The sequence below is a fragment of the Scardinius erythrophthalmus genome (assembly GCF_964197995.2).
Source record: "Scardinius erythrophthalmus genome assembly, chromosome: 18".
NCBI classification, from domain to species: domain Eukaryota; kingdom Metazoa; phylum Chordata; class Actinopteri; order Cypriniformes; family Leuciscidae; genus Scardinius; species Scardinius erythrophthalmus.
This window is the reverse complement of record NC_138238.1, coordinates 18769359-18795250: the sequence shown is the minus strand read 5'-3', so window position 1 is coordinate 18795250 and position 25892 is coordinate 18769359. Positions and strand designations below refer to the sequence as shown.

Sequence of the window (25892 nt, the reverse complement as noted above, 5' to 3'; positions counted from 1 at the left end):
GAGGCAACAAAAGTAACTATCGGTTGGTGCGCAGTGATACAAGCTATTAGGCCTTAAATATATATATTAAAAAAATCATACATATACATACACATACATATACATACACACACACGACACAGCCTAGAGTTAAAATCTGAAAAAAAAAAAAAAAAAAAAAAAAAAATATATATATATATATATATATATATATATTCAGATTTTAACTCTAGGATGTGTGTGTGTGTGTGTGTGTGTGTGTGTGTGTGTGTGTGTGTGTGTGTATAGGTGAAGGTCTGATTAACAGAAACATCCAACACAAATGTGGCTGTACTCTTTTTAGTCTCAGCCTTGACTACAGCACTGAAGGAAAAGGGCACAATCTTAAATAACTGTTCTGCCATGTTATATGGTCACCTTATCCTTGCAGGATACACACACCTCATATAAACGAATTTATGAGAGATTCAGACCATCATAAAAACACCTCTAAGTTTTACAAGGTGAACAGTACTTTGGATAGTAGCCACTGTAGCCAATACTGTAGAGCTGTAATAAAAATCCAAGGCATTTTCATACATATATGCATATATCTTTATTTCTGAGTAATATGGTATGACAGGAAATGGGGCAATGAATCAATAATCACAACACAAAAAAGAAAAAGGTCTAAAATAAACTGTTTCCCCTACATAAAAACATGTTTGCAAAGGCATAACATGGTACATGACCTTACAAGACTTATTTTTTTATTTTTTTTTTGAATAAATAAAAAAAATCTGTATTTATTTAGTTAGGGCCAAAGCATTTCTATTCCATGGTGAAAAATGCTCAAGTTTGAGATGATGTCCAGATAAAGCCTATAAGCCAACAATCAGCTGTGCAGCTAGTAGGAATGTTATCACCACACATTGCACTCATCTTTAACATGAGGAATAAACAATTTAACTAAGTGTCTTTACATTTCTCTCTTTTAAACGTGGAAAAGGTGTGAAGGATAAGGAACATATCAGAATTTTAAAACAATGAAATCATGATATTGTATAACAAAAACAGGCTAAAATTAATAAATTCCAACCAGAACAATTTGGCAACTGGCAAATCTAACACTACTTCACTGGATTTTGAAATGAAATATAATTTGGGCATGTGTCCTGTTTCTAATGACAGGCTCCAATACTTAAAATATACATTTGGGATTTCGGTTTACCTTCACAAGTCCCCAGACACAGGACCAATATGGTCAGAAAATATCTATTTAAGATTCTGTTTGGTGCTGTGCGTTTTCTTGGAAATACAAGTGTATGAATCCAGATACAATTTAAAATAATAATTTAAGCAAAGTCTAAAATTCTTATAAATAATGCCTCCTGTAGATATGCTGGTTTGTATTTTTAGAAAATGTAAGGATTAAAATTGATGCTGTAACAGAATCCTTTCATTTGGTTCTTCTGCCATATCTGCAATGCATCAGTATAGACACAACTTCACATCGGGGCAGGGGCTGAATGAACTATCATATGATCGGTGCAGATCTGTCATTTGTGATGGTGGGTCGTAGTCTGATCGTGGAAAATGGATTCCCACCCCTGAGGAGGAAAACAAGCATTGTGATTGCAGAGAATGCCTTAAATTCTAGAGCGCTGTATTAATATGGGGAATTCATTCTGTTATAAGACACTCACCCAAGGAACGGAGGCACTGAGTTACCATTTGGCAAAGACACCTGTTGCAAACACAGAAATTAGAATAAAAAGGGATTAGCATAAACGGTGCTTCCATTCTTTAGAACATGCAAGAGCAGAGTTGATTTTCCCTGTCAGACTGGTTCGATTAGGACGTCAACACATAATTCTGTTGTTTCACCAAGTACCTGGAACAATCAATGTGTCCTATGACCTCATAATATGCGTCAGGAATCTTGATAATCTTGAAATGCTTCCTTTCTCTGCCTTGGTGTTGACAATCTAATCAAAACTACTTTAAGAGACAATGAACTGTAAACAGTCAGGGAAGATGCACATAACTTTATATGAGAGAAGGATGGAGTATCTTGGAGTTAAAATCTGACGAGTTTTGATCAAGGCAGGCCTTACTCCACATTAATAGAGTAGTTCACTCAAAAATGAACATTATGTCACAATTTACTCATTCATGTCATCCCAATGTCATTTTCCTGAACAACAACAAAGCGACAACAGGCTGTCAAGCTAAACAAAAAGACCCCCCCCCCCAAAAAAAAAACACCATAAAAGTACTCCAGTCCATAGGATTCATTTTTCCAAACAACAACAGTTACAGTGACTATAGACCCCTTCACGGTTGACGTCACAGGAAAATTCGCAGTTTGAAGTGCGCAGGTCGGGGTCAGAAAGTTCATTCCACCCCAGTGAATTGTGTGTTAACCAGAGAATTTCTCGTCAAGAAAAAAAAATGCCTATTTGTTTCGTTGTGAACTCTGAAAATCGCACCAGTTGTGGAGTCAAGTTTTTCAGGATTCCTGCAGGATCTCATAGACGACATCTGCTCAGATAGATACTGCTATCTGCTAATTCTGTTACATGACACAGGTCACATTTAAAGGGATAGTTCCCCCAAAATTGAAAATTCTGTCATCATTTACTCTCCCTCAAGTTGTTCCAAACCTGTATGATTTCCTTTCTTCTGCTAAACACAAAAGAACATATTTTAAAGAAGGTTGGTAATTAAACAGTTGCTAGTCCCCATTGACATCCATAGTATTTTTTTTTCCTACTATGGAAGTCAATGGGGTCCATCAGTCGTTTGGTTACCGACTTTCTTCAAAATATCTTCTTTTGTGTTTAGCAGAAGAAAGAAAGTCATACAGGTTTGGAACAACTTGAGGGAGAGTAAATGATGACAGAATTTTCACTACATACATGAGCACTACAAACACGAGCCTCTTTGATCATAGCATTGTCCCAGTCAGCCCGTATATATAAAAAAAACTATGAACAGTTTTCTGTACACTAGCCAATAACGTTAAGCTATGCAGGTTAATAGTTGTGTAAATGTCACAGACCTGTGTCATGCTACAGACGTAGCCAGCTGCTAATAGTTAGCCGCAGGCTAGAGCCAACATTGTGACAACAACGGTAGAGTTAAGCCATGGTAAGTAAACAGATGTTTTCTGTAAACTGTAGACTGATTTAATAGTTAGGTGAAGTTTGATATCTGGCATTAATTATGACCTGTGTCATGCTACAGACTTAGCAGATAGCAGTATCTATCTGAATTGATAGCAGTACCAGTGAATATCTGGCCACTTGCTAACGTTGTCTACCCATTCTGTTAGGAGCTCGGGATCAGGCAATACAATCGCCATTAGCTAAAACAAGTTTATTATGGTACTGTTCCCGTTCCTGTGATGGCAAAGACAGTGCATACCTTGACACAATATGCCGGTCTATTAGCCGCGCCATTTTTCTGACCCCATGCTGCGTGCGCACCCAACCTAGGCTTTCGATGTTTACATTGAAGGGGTCTATAGGCTGTCAAACTTCAAAAAGGAAAAAAAAAAAAAAAAAATCACAATTCATTTTATGTCATACCATGGTTTTAGGGAACAGATTGACAGAATTTTTGTTTTATGGAAAGTTGAACGAAAATCCTTAAAAAGAATATCCTGTAGTGTTCTATAGCAAAAAGTAAAATGAAGTAGAGCAGTGGTTTTCAATCCTGGCCCTGGGGATGTGCTCTGCACATTTTGTATGAGCCAGATACTCACATACAGTTTGCCATCAGTTAATATAGTGCAATAGTCTCCACTCTCCCTCACAACGAGAAAACCAGGTAGGGAGCATTTTTCAGATGTCTTTTTATTTTTCATAATGATAGAAATGCAGAGCATTCATGTACCACTCCCTAGGCCCCCTGGCAAAGAACAAAGGTTACATTATTGCAGGTCTTATAAGTAACTTGTAACTTATGTAGATCTAATCTGTACAATGTAAAGCCTATTGTATAACTGTACAAATACAGTGGGGTCAAAAATAAAATAGTAGAAAAAATACTAGCATTGTAAATTGAATCGATTTTTTCTTTACAAATTATATTAGCAGCAAAAATTTTACAGAAAAAAGTAAAGTTTAATTTGAAAATTGTACATGCATTTCTGAATATCTTAGAATCTGTTTTAAGCAATTTTGCCTTAATGACAGCAGCACTCAAGCTGCACAAACTCCATATATAACCATGTTCTTCAGCATGATGAGATGATCCAAAGATAATCTTGAGCTTCCATGGAAGAACATCTGACTGTATGTACGAAGAGTTCACATGGTCAGTGTCTGACTCAGAAATAGTAGTCTTAATTTTAACTTTTATGGGCATGTTTACACCTGGTCACTTCATGCGTTTTCTCTGATTGCACAGCTATCCGATCTTGAAAAGACCAGGTGGAAATGCCCTCCGAAACATATTTGAGAGTGATTTAAATCGATCATTCAAACCACTTACGGAGGTGGTTTGAGACGCATTCCAAATGAAACTGGGCAAGTGTAAATGAATCTGGTTTTACTCCTCCCAAAATGAACAAAATAAAATTAATGCGGCGTTGCATCCTGAAACTCAACACACAGTGATCTTCATTAATAGTGTGACTAAATCAAACTAACTTAGACTAAATTATTATACTAGTGTTAGCGCTGCTCTCTCTCCTATTGCGGTCTTTGAGCTTTAAATTAGCTGATGATAAATAAAATGCAGAGCATATCTGTTGCTTTCGTTTTGAAGATCGGATTTATATTCATTTTGTACAGACACATTAATGTAGCCAATTGTAAATGGAACAGTTTTAACAAATTTGAAGGTTATCCGATCAGTAAAAATGCATAAAGTGAACAGGTGTAAACAGGCCCCATATGTTGTACAGTTCAATACAGTAGTACTTACAAAAATAAATGTTTTTTAATTCCTGTGATGGCAATGCTAAATTTTCAGTAGCCATTTTGCCAGTGTCACATGATCCTTTCTTATCAATGTTAAAAACAGTTGTTCTGCTTGAAAAACATGGCTGGGAGCACAAACACCAGTCACCGTGATTTTGCCAAGACAGGCATGTTCCTGGATCAACATATTTTGTTAATCCTGGAACAACATTCCTGTCCGAAAATTTTGGCCTAACCCTATCCCTAAACCAAACCCTACCCATAACCTTTCCCTAAAGGGAAATGATTTAGAAGCCCCATAAGCCATAAGCCTCAACTTGACAAACTGTAAACTTGCCCCTTAAATCTTATTGGTTGATTGGAAAGTTGTTGCAGAATCAACAAAGATGTTTCATTTTTGCCTTAGAAGAAAACCTGACTCAATCAGGTGACAACCTCCCAGAATGACTTTGCCTTCTTTATTTCATCCACAAAAGGATAAGACGCTCATATATTACCCTGTGTCTCTCTTTCCAGAAAATGGCTCCTTTTCAAACTAACTTTGCTCTCGGCATTCCTATTTGCCACCGCACTGTGTTTACCGTGTTCTGTGGAGAGGGGGTGGAGTGCTTGATGGGTCTGTCCCTAGATGAGTCACTGTAGTCAGGCGGGGGCAGCAGCACGGGTTCCTCCACCTCCTCGTCTTCCTCCGGCTGCTCTGGAAGATCAGTCACACTCTCGACTCTGCTGAACAAAGTACATAAATTGATTTGTTAATTTGTTAATGGTTAGATAAGCATTATTTTCAGCTGAAAATTCCATCATTTTTGCTCTCAAATGAAAGAGAGCAGACTCACCTGTTTGCGATTACTGGCTCGTTGTACGTCCGGCAATAAGATGAGGGAAACCAGCCCCGCCTGCAATTGAAAGCAAAATATGTCCATAATGATTTTCTGACAAAAATGGGTGCCAGCTCCATTTCCATATGCATTAAGACAATTTTTTGTTCTCTGCCGTTGTATGACTAATCAGAAACCACTGTAGTGGTACAAATGTACAGCGAAACACCATGTAGTATGAAGAGTTCATTTGGTTTTGGTTGCTTAGGAACTGTCACACCGCCAGCTGTGGATAACTTTGAACTGAGCCTTCAAGAGTGCGTCAGTGCATTAAGACATTTTTAACTCTCAAAATAGTGGCGACAGCATAATGGGTAGTGAGAGAAAATCTGTGGACCTCAGACCTCTGAAATGGTAGATCTGGTCAGGGATAACAGAGCTGCTCATTAAATTATACAAAATAAACAAGTGTAAGACCACACAAAGCACAGACACTGATGCTTTCACTGCAGTAGGATCATTTTGCTTTGGTTTGTATGTCGCTATGAATAAATGATTGATTGCATGTAAATATTGATATAACAAACAGATTCACCTGTTAGTTTTAAAATTATGTTTTTAATAAGCCACCAGCATCACCAAATCAAATTGCAAAAACTGTTGTTTTCAAAAAGGCAAAGAAAAACAATCAGATAGTTAAACTAATCTAATCAAAAATCAGCTTCACCGTAAAGAACAGTTAAACATAAATTTAGAACTTTATAAATTGTGCATCAAGAAATCGATATTCATGCTGAGTTTTTTATGATAAAGCAGAGCTGTGTGACACATTTTTCTGTGGATTAACTTCCATGAAATAATTCTTCAAGACTAGTAATATTCGCTAACAAACTAAATAGTGTCCATTTTGATTTCATGCAGACTTTAAAAAATACTAAATGTGAAAACAAACCTCAATTCATTTGAAGTTTCATGCCAAAACTGAAAAGCTTAAATCAACCCTTGTCTGTGCTGTATCTCGCCAAGCGAGAATCTACATTCTCATTTACAAATAATTCCGTACTCAAACTCGCTCTAAACGTGTCAGGTCAAATGTCAGCTCGCCCCGTTGTTACACCACCCAAATTGGAAGCACACTGCCAGGTCAAGAAAACCTTCATTTGGAAATAAAAGACTGTGATAAGAGGAGAATGAATGCCCCTCATCATGTCTAACTGAAGGAACCACTTTTGTTTGGGCCAATAAACCCACTGCCCTGCAAAGGTTTACGCCAGCATGCTTGATCCCTCGTGATGACTTATGTAAGCATCTCGAACATATTTGACATGTTGAACATGCCTTAGCAAATTGTGCAAATTAGGAGAGTAAATCTGACAAACAGAATCATGGAGCCAGTATTTCCAGCTCAGAAAAGCTAATGTTGCTATCATCCAAGTGCCAAAGGGGTACCATGGACAAAGCAAATATAAATGAAAAGTTGCAGTGTGTATTTAATGAGCCTCATATTGTTCCAAACTTATATCAGTGTTTCCCCTACCATTGTTCTGAGGGGACAATGCGCAGTTTCATTTACCTCACACACACACACACACTGAAGCGCGTCACACTGTTTTTTGCCTATATGAGGACACGAATGCTTGAACTTTATCTCCAGACTCTAGATCCACTCTGAAAGTCACTTTGGAGCATTTAACCGCTTCATTTGAGAAAGATTATGGCCATGTCATAAACACACAGAAACTCAAAAGGTGTTCAAGGCAACCTGTCAAAATAAAAGTTCGGTTTAACTTTACAGAAATATATTACTGTTGTACAGTAGAATTCAGATATGTCTCAATGTAATAATAATACTAACACTAATACAAATAAATTATCATCAAAACTTTATTTTTTAAGGAATAATCAAGTTTTCTTCCATGTTTTAATTTTAACAGTAAAGCTCATTGTGCAGCAAGTTGTTTGAAAAAAAGTTTAATTTCATATGATTAAAAGAAATTAAATTAATGTTTTATGTCATCATTTGATTACCATAAAAACAACAACAGAGAATTTGTGTAAAAAAAAAAAAAACATTTCATTTTGTTGTGTAAAAAAATGTTGTTTATATTTATTTACCAAATTTCAGCTCACTCTAGAAATGCACCGATACAAACAACCGCCTACTGCACAATGACAAAACCACGTGTTCATAACATTACCGCTCTGCCACTCTAGTAGTTTCGGGGGTCTACCAACCCCCTGAAAAAAATCCTAGGGGAAACACTGTATATGACTTACTTATTTAGCAGAACAGAAAATATATTTTAAAGAATGCTTCAACTGTTTGTTCCTATTTAAAGTCCATGGAAACTTTTTTTGGTTTTCCACAGAAAAAAGAAAGTCATTTAGGTTTGGAACATCATGAGGGTGAGGGTGAGTAGTATCCTTTAAAGGATGAAAAGCAATTTTTATATTGAATGAATGTCTTTTTTAGCACTTACTGTCCAGTATGTTCTAGTTCTCCATATAGCCATCCATCTCGCTCCTCTTGGATAAGCAGCGTGATAATGTCTCCATCATCAAAGCTCAGTAGGGTCTCGTTATTCCCCGCTGTGTGGGGGAAGATAGTTTGCACCCTGTTCTTCTTGGCCACATCCATCCCGCTAGACACAGACGTAGACCTAGAAAGGCTGTTTCCGTCTAGACTGTCTAGATCTGTTGATTTCAAAGCAAGCACAACTTAAGTGACATTAACTAAAGATATTTAGAGGCAGTAATCAACTAAATTAGTAATCACAGCGATGTTTCAAGGAGTGCCTCATCAACACAAAGACTACTGCACTTGATTGTTGAGAGCAGAAGTGATGAAGTCTGATTAGATCGAAGTGCGAGGGAGCCGTCAGCTTGCCTGAGTACTGCTCTGATGAGATGGGGATTTTGGGAATGTCCTGGGAGAACATGCTGGCCAGTGGGCTTGTGTGGGCTTTGAGTGAAGGGGCTGGGGGCGGAACAATCGAACTGGAATTTGTCTGAGGAGGAGAAAATTTCAGTATGCCTTTTTTCAATAAAAGTTAACAAATCAACACATTGATGTTCTGGCTTAAACATGTGAATGCTATGTGGCTCTCAAACAAACAAACAAAAAAAAATAGCATTTAAGCAGTCATATGTAAATTTAATGGTGGTACACTGTGTTCTAACATTAGACTAACCCTCTCACGGCGTTCCAATGCAGGCGAGGACTCGGGTATGACTGAAATTGAAGTCCGCAGACCCTCAATCATGGATATCACTGTGTCTGGTACCCCAGTGACATCGGTACACTTATCTTGCCAGCTGGGCAGTTTGACGGTCAGTATCTCCTTGGCCTGTGGGTGCAAGTGCACATACAGTTTGAAGAAAGAAATGGAAACAAGGTACACTACCGTTCAAAATGTTAGGGTCAGTATGTTTTTTTTTTTTTTTTTTTTTTTTTAAACTTACAGGTAAGGCATTTATACGGAGCCCCTGAGGGGACCTGTGAAAAAAAAAAAAAAATAGGACTTTCGCGTGCGCATGCGAAACTTTCGCGTGCGCACGAGAAACTTTCGCGTGCGCACGAGAAACTTTCGGTTTGCATTATAGCGTCATTAATACAAATGTGGAAATATGGATGATGTATATATCATTTATGTTGTTGTTTGACATGTTTTGAAGTGTTTATTTTAGCAAAAATCTCAAGCAAGGTGCTATTAAAGACAAGACTTAGAGGCATATTTTAGTCACAATTCAAATAATTGTATTAACTTTGAATATACTTTGAATAAACTTTGTATTTGTATGTGTATTGATAAAAAATAAACAACAGGCTAATAATCTTCTGCTACTGAGATGAAGGAAACATTTTTTTAAAGAATTAAAGTTCACAAGATTGCTATTTATCTTGATCAAACTGTTCCGTCATCAGCTCTTCCTCAGTTCCGCACTGCAGAATAAAATAGTCATCCTCTGCTGCAGTTGTACGGATTCTTAACGCATTTATTGCAACTACATTTCATCTTTTTCTCATCAAACAACCAGATTAACGAATGCTTCGACACAACCCGTACCGAAGAGCCTAGACAGGTCTTTCTTCTGTATACTGTATACAGGGTGAATGACGACTGTTGGCCTACCATGGTCGCCCTCGTCAGTAAGTTTTAAATAATAATAATAATAATAATAAATTAAGATATAAATCAATATAATTCGTTGTAAATTAAATATTTTAAACAATAGCTACAAAAAGGTAATAATTGTATAGTCCTAACGTTCATGCATGAACTGTCATTCAGACTTACTGTCTAACAACCAGAGAACAGAGAACATCAGAGATATTAAAATACATACTCTTCTGAGTTTTATGATGTAGGCCTTTTTTTTATTAAAATGTATCGGCCTATAATTTATATCTCAAGGATGCGAGCTTGTGCGTGGCGCACTCAGTCATGTTGAGAGGGAAACACGCATTATATTATTAGGCTAGTCTATTCAGAAATAGTGTAAAAGACCTGTAAATAAAATACAACATTAACATTATAAACACTATTAATAACATATAGGCTATGCGTATTTTACTTCCCCATAGCCAAATCCTTAAATGAATGGAATCAGAAAACAACAAGAAATGAAAAATAAGTAACCACTTATAATAATAATAATAATAAATACATAGTAGTCTATAAAAATAGCCCATTGTGTCCTTTATTACAAACAACTTTTAGCCTATTTTAAACGCCAAGCCTAAACGAATTTATTTGAATCGAAACTGAAACTATACCGCAAAGTTGGGTTCGCGCATCTTTCGTTTGGTCCAAAGTTTAATACTGAACAGGAATTAATAATCATTTAGGCTAATAATGAACCGGCTGTGATGTCAAGTTAATGGCAGAAGTGAACCGATGTTGTTAATATCGCGATTCGCCGGCGCCATCACTTGAATTTGTTCCTTGAATTTCTTTCTTTTTCAAAGGCATGACATTTTGTAGTCATTTTGAATGTACACAAATAAAAATATACATTTTACTGTTTCGAATGACAGAGTATGAAACGATAAAGTATTAAGTTATTTCCCCAACTGAGGAACAAATTAGGAACAACTGTTCCCCAACTGAGGAACAAACTAAATGATTATTAATTCCTGTTCAGTATTAAACTTTGGACCGAACGAAAGATGCGCGAACCCAACTTTGCGGTATAGTTTCAGTTTCGATTCAAATAAATTCGTTTAGGCTTGGCGTTTAAAATAGGCTAAAAGTTGTTTGTAATAAAGGGCACAATGGGCTATTTTTATAGACTACTATGTATTTATTATTATTATTATTATTATTATTATTATTATAAGTGGTTACTTATTTTTCATTTCTCGTTGTTTTCTGATTCCATTCATTTAAGGATTTGGCTATGGGGAAGTAAAATACGCATAGCCTATATGTTATTAATAGTGTTTATAATGTTAATGTTGTATTTTATTTACAGGTCTTTTACACTATTTCTGAATAGACTAGCCTAATAATATAATGCGTGTTTCCCTCTCAACATGACTGAGTGCGCCACGCACAAGCTCGCATCCTTGAGATATAAATTATAGGCCGATACATTTTAATAAAAAAAGGCCTACATCATAAAACTCAGAAGAGTATGTATTTTAATATCTCTGATGTTCTCTGTTCTCTGGTTGTTAGACAGTAAGTCTGAATGACAGTTCATGCATGAACGTTAGGACTATACAGTCAATTACCTTTTTGTAGCTATTGTTTAAAATATTTAATATACAACGAATTATATTGATTTATATCTTAATTTATTATTATTATTATTATTATTTAAAACTTACTGACGAGGGCGACCATGGTAGGCCAACAGTCGTCATTCACCCTGTATACAGTATACAGAAGAAAGACCTGTCTAGGCTCTTCGGTACGGGTTGTGTCGAAGCATTCGTTAATCTGGTTGTTTGATGAGAAAAAGATGAAATGTAGTTGCAATAAATGCGTTAAGAATCCGTACAACTGCAGCAGAGGATGACTATTTTATTCTGCAGTGCGGAACTGAGGAAGAGCTGATGACGGAACAGTTTGATCAAGATAAATAGCAATCTTGTGAACTTTAATTCTTTAAAAAAATGTTTCCTTCATCTCAGTAGCAGAAGATTATTAGCCTGTTGTTTATTTTTTATCAATACACATACAAATACAAAGTTTATTCAAAGTATATTCAAAGTTAATACAATTATTTGAATAGTGACTAAAATATGCCTCTAAGTCTTGTCTTTAATAGCACCTTGCTTGAGATTTTTGTTAAAATAAACACTTAAACATGTCAAACAACAACATAAATGATATATACATCATCCATATTTCTACATTTGTATTAATGACGCTATAGCAAACCTAAAGTTTCTCGTGCGCACGCGAAAGTTTCTCGTGCCCACGCGAAAGTTTCTCGTGCGCACGCGATAGTTTCTCGTGCCCACGCGATAGTTTCTCGTGCGCACGCGAAAGTTTCTCGTGCGCACGCGAAAGTTTCTCGTGCGCACGCGATAGTTTCTCGTGCCCACGCGATAGTTTCTCGTGCGCACGCGAAAGTTTCTCGTGCGCACGCGAAAGTTTCTCGTGCGCACGCGAAAGTCCTATTTTTTTTTTTTTTCACAGGTCCCCTCAGGGGCTCCGTACATTTATAATGTTACAAAAGATTTATATTTCAAATTAATTCTGTTTTTTTTTTCATCAACTTTCTATTCATCAAATAATCCTGAAAAAAAGTGTCATGGATTTTTCCTCCAAATCAGCATATTAGAATGATTTCTGAAGGATCATGTGACATGGAAGACTGGAATAATAGCTGCTGAAAAATCAGCTTTGCATCACAGGAATGAATTACATTTTAATACTTTTTTCCCTTTTTAAAATGCATTAAAACTATTGTACTAAACCCAAAACTCTTCAAAAGTAGTTAACTTGTACCATTTTCATTTCTTCTTGTTCCCAAAGTCTAACAACAATATTAACTAGAAAATTAGCAAGTTTAAAATTTGACTCTAAAAGCTGAATATTTTCAGTGGGTCACCTTTTCATGGAAGGCTGCTAGCTGATCGGAGAAGGCACAGTGTTTGTCCACAAGGAAACAGAACCTCCTTTTCTCTTCCATCAGAGCCTCCTTACATCCTTCAGCAATAAAGCTCTGCATGTCTGTCTGCCGGGATGAGATGGTCTCCATACACTAGAGATGAAATCAATCATACGATATGGCTGCATCACATGATACACACATAGTAGTCAGCTAGAGTGGGACAGATATACTTGATTTCTAGCTTGAAATACATATTTTTGGGACAGATTACATTGAGAAATGCAAACAAAACATCACATTTAACAAAATGAGATACATCAACATATTTAAGAAGTCCACACAGTCAACACCTCATGCTAATGCTGTCATTTTCTTGTGAGTAACTCTTTTTCCAGACTGTTGAGTCTATGCTTTTATAGAACAGAGCTGTTACCCAGCAGACCTGTGAAAATGACACTAGAAACAGATCTCTGTTCTTCTTCACAGGAATCCCCTCTCTATTATACAGTAGTTCTGTGCAAGTTGTCATAGTGACCGTGAACGTTGCTTGTTTCCTTGGAGTTGTTTTCAGAATCGTTCGCAGATCATGCCTGGACACGCAAGTCCCACACAACAAGTATTGTCTCTGAGTGCAATATGAATGTATGATAATGACTTCATCGCTATATGAATTTATGATTCAGTTGGTTTTTGTCAGGGACATGAACTAGCATGTTAAGATTCTAGTCACTACTGAGGTGAATGACATTTAATCAACTCAAGATGTACATACTTGCATGACTTGCATGATACAAGTTTTTAAATATGTACTGCCCCCACACAAAAAGATTTTTTGCTTTTATGTAATATAGGACAGCAGGAAGACAGAAAGTAAATCAGGGGAGAGCAAGGGAGAGCAGAATATCAAGTCAGGACTCAAACTCTGGTTGCCCAAAGTGCAACCACACCAAATGTCTGAGCTTTAAGTTTGATACTGTGTTTACAATGGCAATTTCAAGTTTCAGATTTATTGTGACTAAAAATCATTTTACTGCTAATGTTTAACTCAGTTAAAACAATTTACATGATTGTGGGTGATGCTTTGTTAAACTCAGCAGCAGCTCAGTTCAATTTTCCTTCAGACAAATGTCAAAAAAGACACTCAGAAGCAAACACATTACATAAAAAAAGGTTTCCATTGCTAACCGTTCAAAGAAACAGTACGGCTTTGATAGGAGGAACACAATGGTGAGCTATTAAAACTGCAAATTAATAGAGCCCACCCAAGTAGATTGTATTAAGTGTCAAATCATGTTCCTGATATTGAGTCAGAAACTGAATTGAATAGAGCCGTTCCCTTTGTCATTGGTTCCTTTGAGAATTTCCTTTTGGCTTTTAGATTTTGGATTTATAAGTAAAATATTGTCTGAAATGAATACTACTTGAAAATATTTTTACATTTTTCCCTTCAAAATAATTTTTTGAAGCCACTGTTTTTTTGTTTGTTTGCTTTTGTTTTGTTAAAATGTTGCTATAATGACTAAATGGTTGACTGTTTGAAGTAAAATTCAATCTGTTTTCTAAATGCATATTTTAGATATTGTGAACAAATCACACAGTAGCTGCAAAATTCATGATTGATGTATGGACTGTGTAATTTTTCTCGAGAGCATGTCTATTCGAGTAATATTAAATCACAGACATTATTAATCATAAATTGTTGCCACTAGCCTAAAAACCCAGAGGGAAACCATGGCTCAAAAATGTTAATTCTCATCCATATATTAGGACAACAAAAGGAACAGCTTTGTTGTATGATCAGACAGAAGATAGATAGATTTCATAGCAAAAATACAATAAATGCTTACCTCATTTTCTTTGATCTCATACTTGGACGAATGCTTCCCTTGACTTTTCCGGCGCAGTTTCTTCAGGTCAGCCTGTGATTTGTCCAAGAAGTCTTGCTTAAATTTGTGTTCTGACTGGTATCTTTTGAACGTGGCCTAGAGGGAATGTAATACCACAGTATTGTGGTAAGTGCAGGTAAGTGCAATATGGGAAGTATGACGAGGAGAAAAACACACAATACTCACATTCATGTACTTGATATCCATATCAGTTTTCTTTTCAAGTTCAGCAATGAGCTCTCTGTGGAACTTCATGAACTGTAACAACAAGGTTAATGGCAATAAATCATCATCACACAGCAATAAAAAAATCTATATCAGTGAAATTGCATGAAATCATTCCAATACTACTATGATAATATGACTATGTAGAGAATTCGAACAGAAAGGGTTATCTTATCAGCTTCAGTGGTTAAATATTCATAACGCTGTGATTTTGAATACCTAAGATCATTTGATAAAAAAAAAAGGTTTTGGAGGAAGAAATGCTCTGAAAGTCAAGAAAGCAAAGGGTCAGCAGCCCTCAATACAGTCACATACCACAGATAAGTTCAGCACACACTATCCCTAAGGCAAAATATGACTGAATGATTTATAATGTCAAATCATGTGACTACAAAAATGTTTGAAGTTACAAATTCACAAAGCTCAGTCATGCCCTAAAGGTTTCCTCCAATAGCATTGCGTGCTACAGTTCTGCTCGTAGGTTTTAACACCTGAAGATGTCCTTCATAAAAATTGTATTTAGTTTTTTATTATAGCCCTACAATTAATTGATTTAAAATTCCCGTTTATATTTAATATATATAATGTATTTTATTCCTGTGATGGCAAAGCTGTATTTTCAGCAGCCATAACTCCAGTCTTCAGTGTTACATAATCCTTTAGAAATCATTCTAATATGCTGATTTAGTGCTCTACAGTGTTGTACAGGTGATATATTTTTTCAGGATTCTTTGATGAATAGAAAATTCAAAAGTTCAAAACTTTTGTGACATTATAAATGTCTTTACACTCACTTTTGAGAACAATAGTATTAATAAGATCTTATTGACCCCAAACTTTTGAACAGTAGTGTATACATTCCACAAGGCAATATAATAATAATTCTGAATTTACAAAAATCATCCTGTTGAAAAAACACAAAAGGTTCCAAGCAGTCATTGATGAAGGCAACACACAATATGAAGAATCATGGGTATGTCAAATTTTGAAAAAAGACAAATTTATTAATTAATCATTTTAACTTGTGGAATATCCAGAATATATGAAGAGTTCAGATGCAAAAGCCTCTAAGTGCCATCTGAAATTTTCTTCTAGAATGATCATTTTTATCAAGCTCGTATATTTAAGTTCAGTAATTTCACTTAAATGGCAATGAAAATTACCTATGAATTGTCATTTAAGTGAAATTACTGAACTTAAATATACAAGCTTGATAAAAATGATAATTCTAGAAGAAAATTTCAGATGGTACTTAGAGGCTTTTGTATCTGAACTCTTCATGTGTTCTTCAGCTTCTTCTGGAGTTGGAGAGGAATAAGAGAAAAAAAAGTGATGTATCAAGATCATAAACCATATGAAGAACCTTGCATACTTACAGACTCCTCCAACTCCAGTTGGACCTTCTTGTGCACTTCTGAAATCTCCATCAACACCACGCCTGAGAAGAAAAATTAAACATTATTGCTTCATTACTGATTTTTTACATTTCAGACTTTTGTTTCCATTTCAACTGGATAAACAGTTCAAAGTTGCCTTCAGAGAGGTATCAAGTTGTATTTGTGTGACTTGAACACAATACAAGAAGTAGACTTGAACTTCTCTTTACATGTGTATTCTTTTATGACTACACCTTTAGCATGCGTCTCTCCTACTCTGTATGATCAGTATCATTTCATCTTGCTAGGGCTCCATTATTGTTGCTCATAAAACAAACCCCAGAACAAACAAACTGAGGTGAGCTGCATCATTATTACTCATCTAGCAGTTATAAAAGCATCATTAGCATGGTAAGGTCAGAGGAGTGAGTCGGTAAATGCAGTCTTTGTGCTGAGAGTGTCAGCACCTGCTCTGTGTTTTCACAACCCCAGAGATGTAGCAAAAAGGTACTCAACCTTACAGAGGTTACAGGGCATCCCTGCCAATGGAAAAAGTCTAAATGGAGAATTATTATCAATAAAATCAACTTTTAAATGTATAAAAGCTAAATGAAAAAATGTAATGAATACCAAAATGTATCAAAATACCCCTTGTAAATATAATTTCTACCTCTCTGGCTTTTTTCTTGATCAAATCAGTTCCCAGCTTGCAATTTTTTACTTTGATTATCCCATTTCACAAATATGTCATATTTCAGATAAAATGGGATTTGAACGATGCATCATGTTGATTTCAGATTATTTACAATCAGGGCTTGACATTAACTTTTTTGCTTACCACCCACTGTGGCTAGTGGTTTTCCAAAGTTAGCCACTAAGTATTTTCACTGGCAACAATTTTGACATCGATACCATGGGGAAAAACTTGCCATATAGATATTTTTATATCATCTCATATTTTGGCAGCAGGTATATTAGGCTGCTGTCACTTTAAGACCTGATGCACTGATCCATTATAGTTACACATGTGTTATCTTTCTCAACTGTTTAGATTCACTTAAAACATAAAGGACTGTGTTTACATGAATACTCGCCAAGACCGGCATTTTGACATTATTTTGTGTGTATTTGACTGTTTAAGCGAAGTAAGCAATGAGAACTCAACAAAACAACAAAACTAACTCAGTTTAGTACTGAGAGGAGGCTTTATGTGCACACACTTTAGGTTTGAGATCAAAATCTGTGGGAATGAGTAAAATTATGCCACTTTGAGCCCTGTAACACCAAAAATATTAATCAGGAGCAAATTAAATGAGAGAGCAAGAAAGCGCAGCTGGTATCTAGCGTGTATCTTTTCTGTGGAAAATGAGTATTGGAAGCGTTTCAGATATTTCAGTATCAATATGTATCGGAAAATTTATATTTTTAACACTACAAAAGTCGCTTTGGATAAAACAGTCTGCTAAATGAATAAATGTAAATGTACAACTTGGCATTTAGTTTATTATTTTAGATGCCTTTTTAAAAGACAATTGAAAAATGTAAATATTATATATAAAATTCAACCCGCCAAAGTGGCTAGTAGGAATGACTACATTACACGCCACTGCTGAAATCCACCCGCATTTGGCGGGTGTTAATGTCAAGCTCTGTGTACAATATTGGGTTGTCTACAATGGATAATTGCATCAAATATTGGTATTCCGAACCGATAACCGTTCCCTCCTCCATTTTATGCTGTGATGTGATTGGATCCATTGACCGGACCTGGCCATCTCAAGGATGTTCCATCATGTCACCAGCAGATTGCACACAAGCTATCTGGGCAACAAGTCAAGTAAAGTCAACTTTATATAGCATTTTATACAATACAGATTGTTTCAAAGCAGCTTTACAGTGATAATAGGATAATAGATAGATTGTTTTGTCTGTACAGCAGCTCTAGAAGAAAGTAATTGTCTAGCTTAAGTAAGTTTTAATTGATTCATTTCTGTTGTAAAAATTATTAGTTATTAACTTAGTGGCCGCTTACACAACACTGTTTTCAACTGAAAACAGAAAACTTTTAAATGCGTTCTGGCTTTTTACACGACAACTGCGTTTTGGTGGCCTGAGAATGCAAACTTTGAAGTGCAAGTTTTTGAAAACGAGTTTTAAAAGCGATACCATTATAAGCGATACGTTATGAACTGTTACACCCGTGTAAACTTTAAAACGTTGATGGCATGCGCATGCGAATTACGCGTTTAGTCTATAGGCATGCAAGCTTAAATGTGTATGTCATCGTGGGCGTAGTCTTTCTTTACAAAGTGACATTGTCAATTACTTGTCTGGCATGCATAATACAGGGTTTTTAGTCGTTTCCACGGAACTGTGTGAACGAGAATCATTTTGATAACGTTTTCATCTGTACAGAGAAAAAAACGTTTCTCGTGAAAAAAAAAACTTTTGTCGTGTCGATGAGGCCTTCAGAGGGGATAGTCTAGTTGACACAGTCTCTGCTGACATTTCAAGATTCGGCCTGAATCCGGCTGAGTACAGTAAACCTCGGGATAACCAGAGAGACTAATACAAGCGTAGATGCCAGTCTTCTTATGATGTAACCAGTGTTAATTTTGACAGCAAATTTAGATATAGTCATAGCCTTTTGACTAAAATGCCATTTAGTTTTAGTCATATTTTAGTCACCTGAATTGTTTTAGTTTCAGTCTAATTTTAATCAACGAAATACCATAAGATTTTAGTCGACTTAAGAGAAAACATCCAGGAGAAAACATCTTTTAACCTGTTAATATGAATGATTTTAAAGTTTGAACATGCAATACAGACACAGATTTAACTACTGTGACAAACAAATATCTTAAAATTAAATAAAACCACTTCTCCTAAAGTAGAACATGGTCTTCTTTTCAATGAATGATATATGCATTCTTTATAACAACTTGCATACATCATTCTTTATTCTTTCAGGCAGACGTATTTGTATAAATTAAATATACTTAATCCTTATTAAAGCTATTAAAGAGCAGTGAATCCTTTTCTCTTTTTCTTTTGTTTTTTGATTAATATTAAGGGCACACGGCATTAGGTTTATTACGCAATGTCACTTTAAGACATTGGATCATGTCCAATGACATGCGGATCCAATTGCACTGATGCACATGTGATATTCTTCTCACAACCGTTTACGTTCTGTAAAGACATAACCGACTGTGTTTACGTGAATACTCTCCAAAACAGGACATTTAGACATAATTGTGTGTATTTGTCCATTTAGATGCGAAAGAGAGCTCAGTTCAGTACTCGCGTGCTGTACAGATTTATGTCCATGGCTGCATGCTTTGGGTGTGTGGGCAAAGAAAACCGTACCGAATAGAGCGCTCTTTTGTGTAGTCATTCTTATTCAGATCCATCTATCCATATGTCTGCTCTTATCTTTCTGCCAGACGTTTCCATTTTTGAAATGTTTTATGAGACATCCATCAATTCTCATATAATGGTGTCAATGCATGCAGATCAATGATATTGTTTAATATTTAATTAAATGTCCCCAACTAAACAAGCCAAAAGCCAATGGCAACAAAGGTGAAAAAAGGCGACAAAGACGACAGTGGAAAGAAACCAAAACTCCATCAGATGACAGAATGGGGAGAAACCAGGCTCAGTTGGGGGGCCAGTTCTCCTCTGGCCAACGAATGAACAGTGTATGATAGTGATTCAGGCAGCATCATAGGTCAGAAGTCAGATTGGATTGGAACAATCAGAATATTATCCAGTTCCATCTGTTCCATTCCTTACATGTAAGAGTATAGAATATCGGAATATCAACATTTAGTGTTGATGCGATTTTAACGTACATGTTGCCGCATACTGTCATAATAAAAGATCATTACGACAGTCTGCCACTAGTCCGAATGTCATGTGCAGTGGAAAGGCGGCTTTACATTGATTTAAAGGGATAGTTCACCCAAAAATTAAAATTAGCCCATGATTTACTCACTACTCACTCTGACTTGAACTTGACGCACAACGTAATGATGAACACAGTTGACCAGCCCTGTTTGTTTGAACCGCGAGAGGCTTCAAAGCTCGCGCTATTCCTACATCCTACTTCATACATCGTCAAGTATTACTCTTTTGGCGCAAGTCGACTTGCGTATGACCGTCTGCCAGAAGCTAGTTATTTTAGTCGACTGAGATAGTGCATTAAGGACCACAGACAGACCACAGCGCGGAATCAGTGGCTTTAAAACCCTGTTCAAATGCCGCACACCGCTCATATACCTGCATACAAGCAGGTGTTGACCTAGAGTATTTCTGTCAATCCCCACGTGGCATGCAGAAATTCGCGGCAAGATAACCCTTTATTGTAGAAAAGAATCTGCCCTTGTCTAAAAGCTCCTGCAGAAAGAATAACACACCCGCAACAGAACAGAGAAAAGGGACGATGTGTCTGTGTGCGCATCATCGCTCAAACACATTCCATTTCCGATCATTTGCAGAGCGTGTTGAAGCTACTTGTGCATTTTTCTTTTGCTATTTGAGCAAATGTAAACACAAAAAATATATTTAATGCAGCATCTCATTTACTGCTATAGAGGTTTACCCAACTATGACAACTTCCACTTCTGAGAAACCCGGAAATGTTAACAGGGTCACTAGGATGTGTCACGTCACGTGATTTTCTTGCATCTAGCCAAAAACTTTGATAGGCAATTTGGTAGTCCTATTCGTATTTTATGTCTATGGTACTATTAAGCCTGGTGATGAAAGTTAATATATGCAAAATAAAATGATATATTTAAATAAGTATTTTAAATTCAAAATACAGTCCCTCAAAGTATATAATTACAAATTACATAATACTCAAAAGTAATTAAATACACATTTCAAATACATGTAATTAAGCTACTGCCCGTCTGCATGCATCAAGTGCATGCCAACTCATGTACAGGTATGTCCTGCCTGGTAGATCAGCACGTTACAATTCAACTGTGCGCATCTAACACAAACGCAGGATATAAGTTCTGACTAGATCTCTTCTCAAATTGTCCCTACCAAACATTTTTGTCTAGTTTTTATAAAGGTAGCATGAGATGTCAAATTCTCTCTTTAAAAAAAAAAAAAACAATTAACATGCATGCTATTCATCTTATTTTGAAATAGGCCTATATAATATATACACCACTCTCTGGTGGTGTATGCCAGACTCCATCCAATCACCGGTAGATTGAACCAAGTCCCTGCCCCCTGTTTCTTTCGATAATCCATTTCACTCACTCACTTACGTCACAATATGGAGAAAAAAAGATCTGTCACTCACTACTTCTGTTACTTCGCAACCCTAAATATCATCTAATTTATGGCAGCTGGTTGTGTTTGTTGTCCTCTAATGTCTAAGTGCTTTCCTAGAGTTCATATGAAAACTACTAGAAGCATAAAAGTGACTAACAGAAAAATAAATATTTAAACTACATTAGAGAGAGAGTTAGAGGAAAAATCCAGACAATGGTTTAATGCCTTAATGCTTTTTGAGAAGGCTGAAAGAGTTTAAAAGGCATTAATGTGTGACAGCGGTATTCTATTGCCAACCACTGTAGAGATCTCAAATCGCTAGTATGCTCTAGGTGTTGATAAATAGACCTATTCTCACTAAATACAGCCTAAAAAAAAACATGTTCAAGTTCACATCATCAAGCACCTAAACCAAACAGTTTTTGACAAGTTAGAAATTCACTATGATCTTACCAACCACATTCTGGTTTGTATTTGTGCAGTGAGATAATGTCTGTCACACAAAATTCCATCATAAGATGACAAACATCTTGACACTAAGGAACTTGTTTTGTTAAAACAAAAGCACTCTTGCAGTTGAATGTTCGTGGTCTTAATTTTAGAAGAGTGTCAGCAAGAGAAAAAGGGAGGGTGACTAAACTGAGCACTTCTTACATTCCAGTCATACAGCCTCAATTGGATGTTAAAATTCCCTAGATCACTGTTTAAGAACTAAATGGAGAGTTACAATGGTTATTCATTGTATAGCTTCATTTGATGACACGTGTGGCCCAGACATGCAAGTCTAGAGTTCCAATTAAGTTTAATTAATTAGTCATTAATTCAGTTGTGTTAACCTACATTTATTTGGAAATATTCTGGAACTTTCTTGCAGGTGTGTTGATGTTGACACAATGCTCATTTAATCAAGTCCTTGTGTCAATCAGGTGCCACAAGCAATGCATTCCATATACCCAACAGGTTGACATAGAAGGCAGCACCAGTTATCACTACAGCATTAGATGTTGAACATGCAAACTCAAAGTGTGTTCCATCTATACTAACATTATGACTGCACTAAATGTTAATATAGATGGAAAGCACTTTGAGTTTGCATGTTCTTTTGGAACATTTGAGCTATGATGCTTTTTGGAAGGGGTTCAGGGGCAGAAAGGTTTGCAGACAAAGTCTCAAAGAGTAACTGTTTGCTTTGTGTGTTTGCTGCCGGCATGTGCAGAGAATTCACACTGTCTGGTGGTCATCCGAGCCGTCTGAAAGGGATTCCAGCAAGAACAGGGAACGACAAAGCCAAAGGAGCTCAGTCATTCAAAAAAGCACACATAACTGAAGAGTAAAACCTCATTTACAGTAAGTAGAAAAGTTAGGGATGCACAGATATAAAATCTTTGGCCGATACCAATACTTCTTTATTTTTGAAAGCCGATAACCGATATATTGGCCAATAAAAGTAAATTCGAGTTTTTATATAATTTTTGAGAGCCTGATTACAAAAACAAAAGTCTCACCATTAAAATCCATGTCCCAAGCACACAATTATAATGATGTTCTCATTATAATTGTATGTAGCCTATACGACAGACTTGCACTGCAAATGTTAACTGTACTTAAAAAAGCAGCGGTCGCTGCAGCCCTTGTGTGAAGCCCGAAGAGTGTAAAGAGTAACTTTGACACTGTTAACCACCAGATCCTCCAGTCAATCCTAAAGATGAAGGGCATCTAGGGAACCGCACTCCAGTGGTTCAAGTCTTGCCTCTCAGGTAGGTCCTTTAGGGAGTCGTGGAGGGGTGAGGTATCTAAGACCCAACATCTAGCTACTGGGGTGCCTCAGGGCTCAGTGCTTGGACCACTTCTCTTCTCCATCTACATGACATTACTAGGATCTGTGATTCAGAAACTTGGCTTTTCCTATCACTGCTACGCTGATGACACACAACTCTACCTCTCATTCCAGCCTGACGATCCAACGGTAACTGCTCGCATCTCAGCCTGCCTGACAGACATTTCTGGCTGGATGAAGGACCACCACCTTCAACTTAACCGTGCGAAGACAGAGCTGCTTGTGGTCCCGGCCAACCCAACACTACACCACAACTTCTTGTGATTCCAATCATATTTCAAGCTATACAAAACCACCATGGTGAACAGTGAGCATCTGAAGGGTGTCAGCTGAAGGAAATAGGCTAATCCATTATTTATCAGCTTTAATATACCTGTGAGCTGATAACGATAAAATGAAAACATACAGAACATATATCGGCAGATGCCGATATGGTGGCCGATATATCGTGCATCCCTAATGTATTTGCAATAAGGACATTGTGTACAATATTTTTAGCAAATTAAAAGATGAATGTGAAGGCAAAGCCATTAATCTTTGTAATTTCCACACACACAAAAAAAAACCTGCAGTGGTGGTGAGTATGAAAACTTGGCATGAAACAGATGGTAGTTTATGAATCACAGTAAAGCTCTGTCATCATTTCCAGACAATATAAATTAAACTGATGCTCATGCTGAGTCACAAAAAGTCATCAAGAACCAAACCCGTCTGCGGCTTAAAGCAGATGCAAACGTAGAACTGCCTTTTGACAAAATGAGGAAATAACTGCCATTGGATATTCAAAGACATGTTGAGTGCAATGAATCATCTACAAGGAAATGTTAAGCCACTCTGTGAACAGAGCACATCCATTTAGGCGAAGACCAGATTAGGACCTCTAGGTGATGATTTAAAGAGTAATACTCACCCAGCTCCCTAGAAACCGGCGATACGGCAGCATTTTCCCCAATCTTTGAGACTGCATCGAAATATGCCTTTCCAGCAAAGGTCATTGCTGCAGGAGAGTGAATAACTCATATTGATTAAAAGGAACTGAAATCCAAGCTGCGTGTATCACAACAATTTTTAGAGAAATATTGAGTTTATTTGAGCAGTTGAGCAGAAAATGCCTAAGTATGGTGCATATTTATTTTCATGTAAATTAAGTGATGTGATTACCTGTCACTGATTTCTCATAGCTCTTTCCCAGGTTAACCAGATTCCGCAGTCCTGGGTTGAACTGCTCCATCACATTCTGGGAGAGCAGAAAACAGTTACATGGAAAACAGCTTACTGCTGAATGAAACTTAAGATCTTCAAAAACTGACTCAAATGAACGTGCCTACAACTGGGCAGAAATGTTCAAAATTTCAGTTTTTTTTGTGTGTGTGTGTGTGTGTGGTTTTTTTTTGTTTTTTTTTTTGTCCATTAGATAGAAGTCAGTGGAGTTACAGGTTAGGAACATAATGATGGTATATAAATTACAACATTTTCATTTTTGGGTGAACTATCCTTTTTTCCACATTTCAAAAATACACATTTTTCCCATTCAATGTTAACCACATTTTATTGTCCATGCAATAAAAGAGATTTACAGTAACTTTAACTTCTAAAAATACCTCTATTGTAGTTAAATATAGCATTGTTTAAACATTGACTTATAATTATAATTATATTGCCTGTGAGATCAAAGTCCTGCCTATCTTAAGGGCCCTCTGTGTCTCTATTGAAATTCCCTTCTGTAATGTAATTCTAGTCAGTTCCTCTGCTCATTCCCAGGAACACACCCTTGGCAAAACAATGAACAGTGAAGTATGCAAAAACAGAAACAGTCCAGCACAAACAGGTTTCTTAACTCAACCCAGAAACCCAACTGAAGCACTTTAAAATGCACTCATGACTCATTGCGCAACTTAGACGTACCTTGATGACAAAAATGTAAGAGTGCCATAAAATAGCACTTCATTATTTAACTTAGCAACACAACTTTCAAAAGGCTGTATGTAGCCTACTGGGTTTAATAACAGGTGGTCAGTGACAAATATGATGTACATACACGCAATTTAAACCGACTTTTACCTTATATGTGCTCTCGGTGAGTTTGTTCACCTCCTCCGGGGCTCGAGACATTTTGGCAGGTATTCCTCAAACGTCCTTGGTGACAATGTGTTTGTTTTAACTTTCCCCGTTCAAATCGTAAATCTGTGTTTTCGTCTCACCTGTTAACGCGTGTGAAGCGGCAGAGAAGAGAACAGAGCGCTCGGGCGCTCTTGAGGAGAACACGATACTGCACTGATGTATCGAAGGAGGATGAAACCTTTCTGCGCGACCTCATGCCACACGTGGAAAGGTGGGATCCGTGACGTCATATATTTCTAAAATCAAACAGAAATGTCTAATTATCTATCCTTTTTTTTCGGTTTTATTTTTGTTTCTCATTGTTGTTGCTTGTTGCTTTTGTATACTGTTTTGAGCTTTTTTTTGTACACACACACACACACACACACACTTGCACT

General features: G+C 36.6%; 1 protein-coding gene across 2 annotated transcripts; it reads right to left on the bottom strand.

The window, feature by feature from the left end:
- Nucleotides 1-553: 553 nt before the first annotated feature.
- Nucleotides 554-25718, bottom strand: baiap2l1a (BAR/IMD domain containing adaptor protein 2 like 1a). 2 transcript variants are annotated; one of them, XM_081392085.1, is made up of 14 exons: nt 25456-25718; nt 24556-24631; nt 24305-24391; nt 16263-16324; nt 14848-14919; nt 14623-14757; nt 12773-12925; nt 8899-9054; nt 8595-8715; nt 8188-8401; nt 5726-5785; nt 5471-5615; nt 1665-1705; nt 554-1568 (listed from the first exon to the last, which is right to left on the bottom strand). In XM_081392085.1, exons 1-14 carry the CDS (start codon nt 25504-25506, stop codon nt 1496-1498), a joined length of 1446 nt encoding a protein of 481 aa, XP_081248211.1. In that variant the 5' UTR covers nt 25507-25718; the 3' UTR covers nt 554-1495. The 2 variants fall into 2 exon arrangements, with proteins under 2 accessions (XP_081248211.1, XP_081248212.1); XM_081392086.1 differs by having other exon boundaries at nt 5471-5612; nt 25456-25670.
- Nucleotides 25719-25892: the final 174 nt, after the last annotated feature.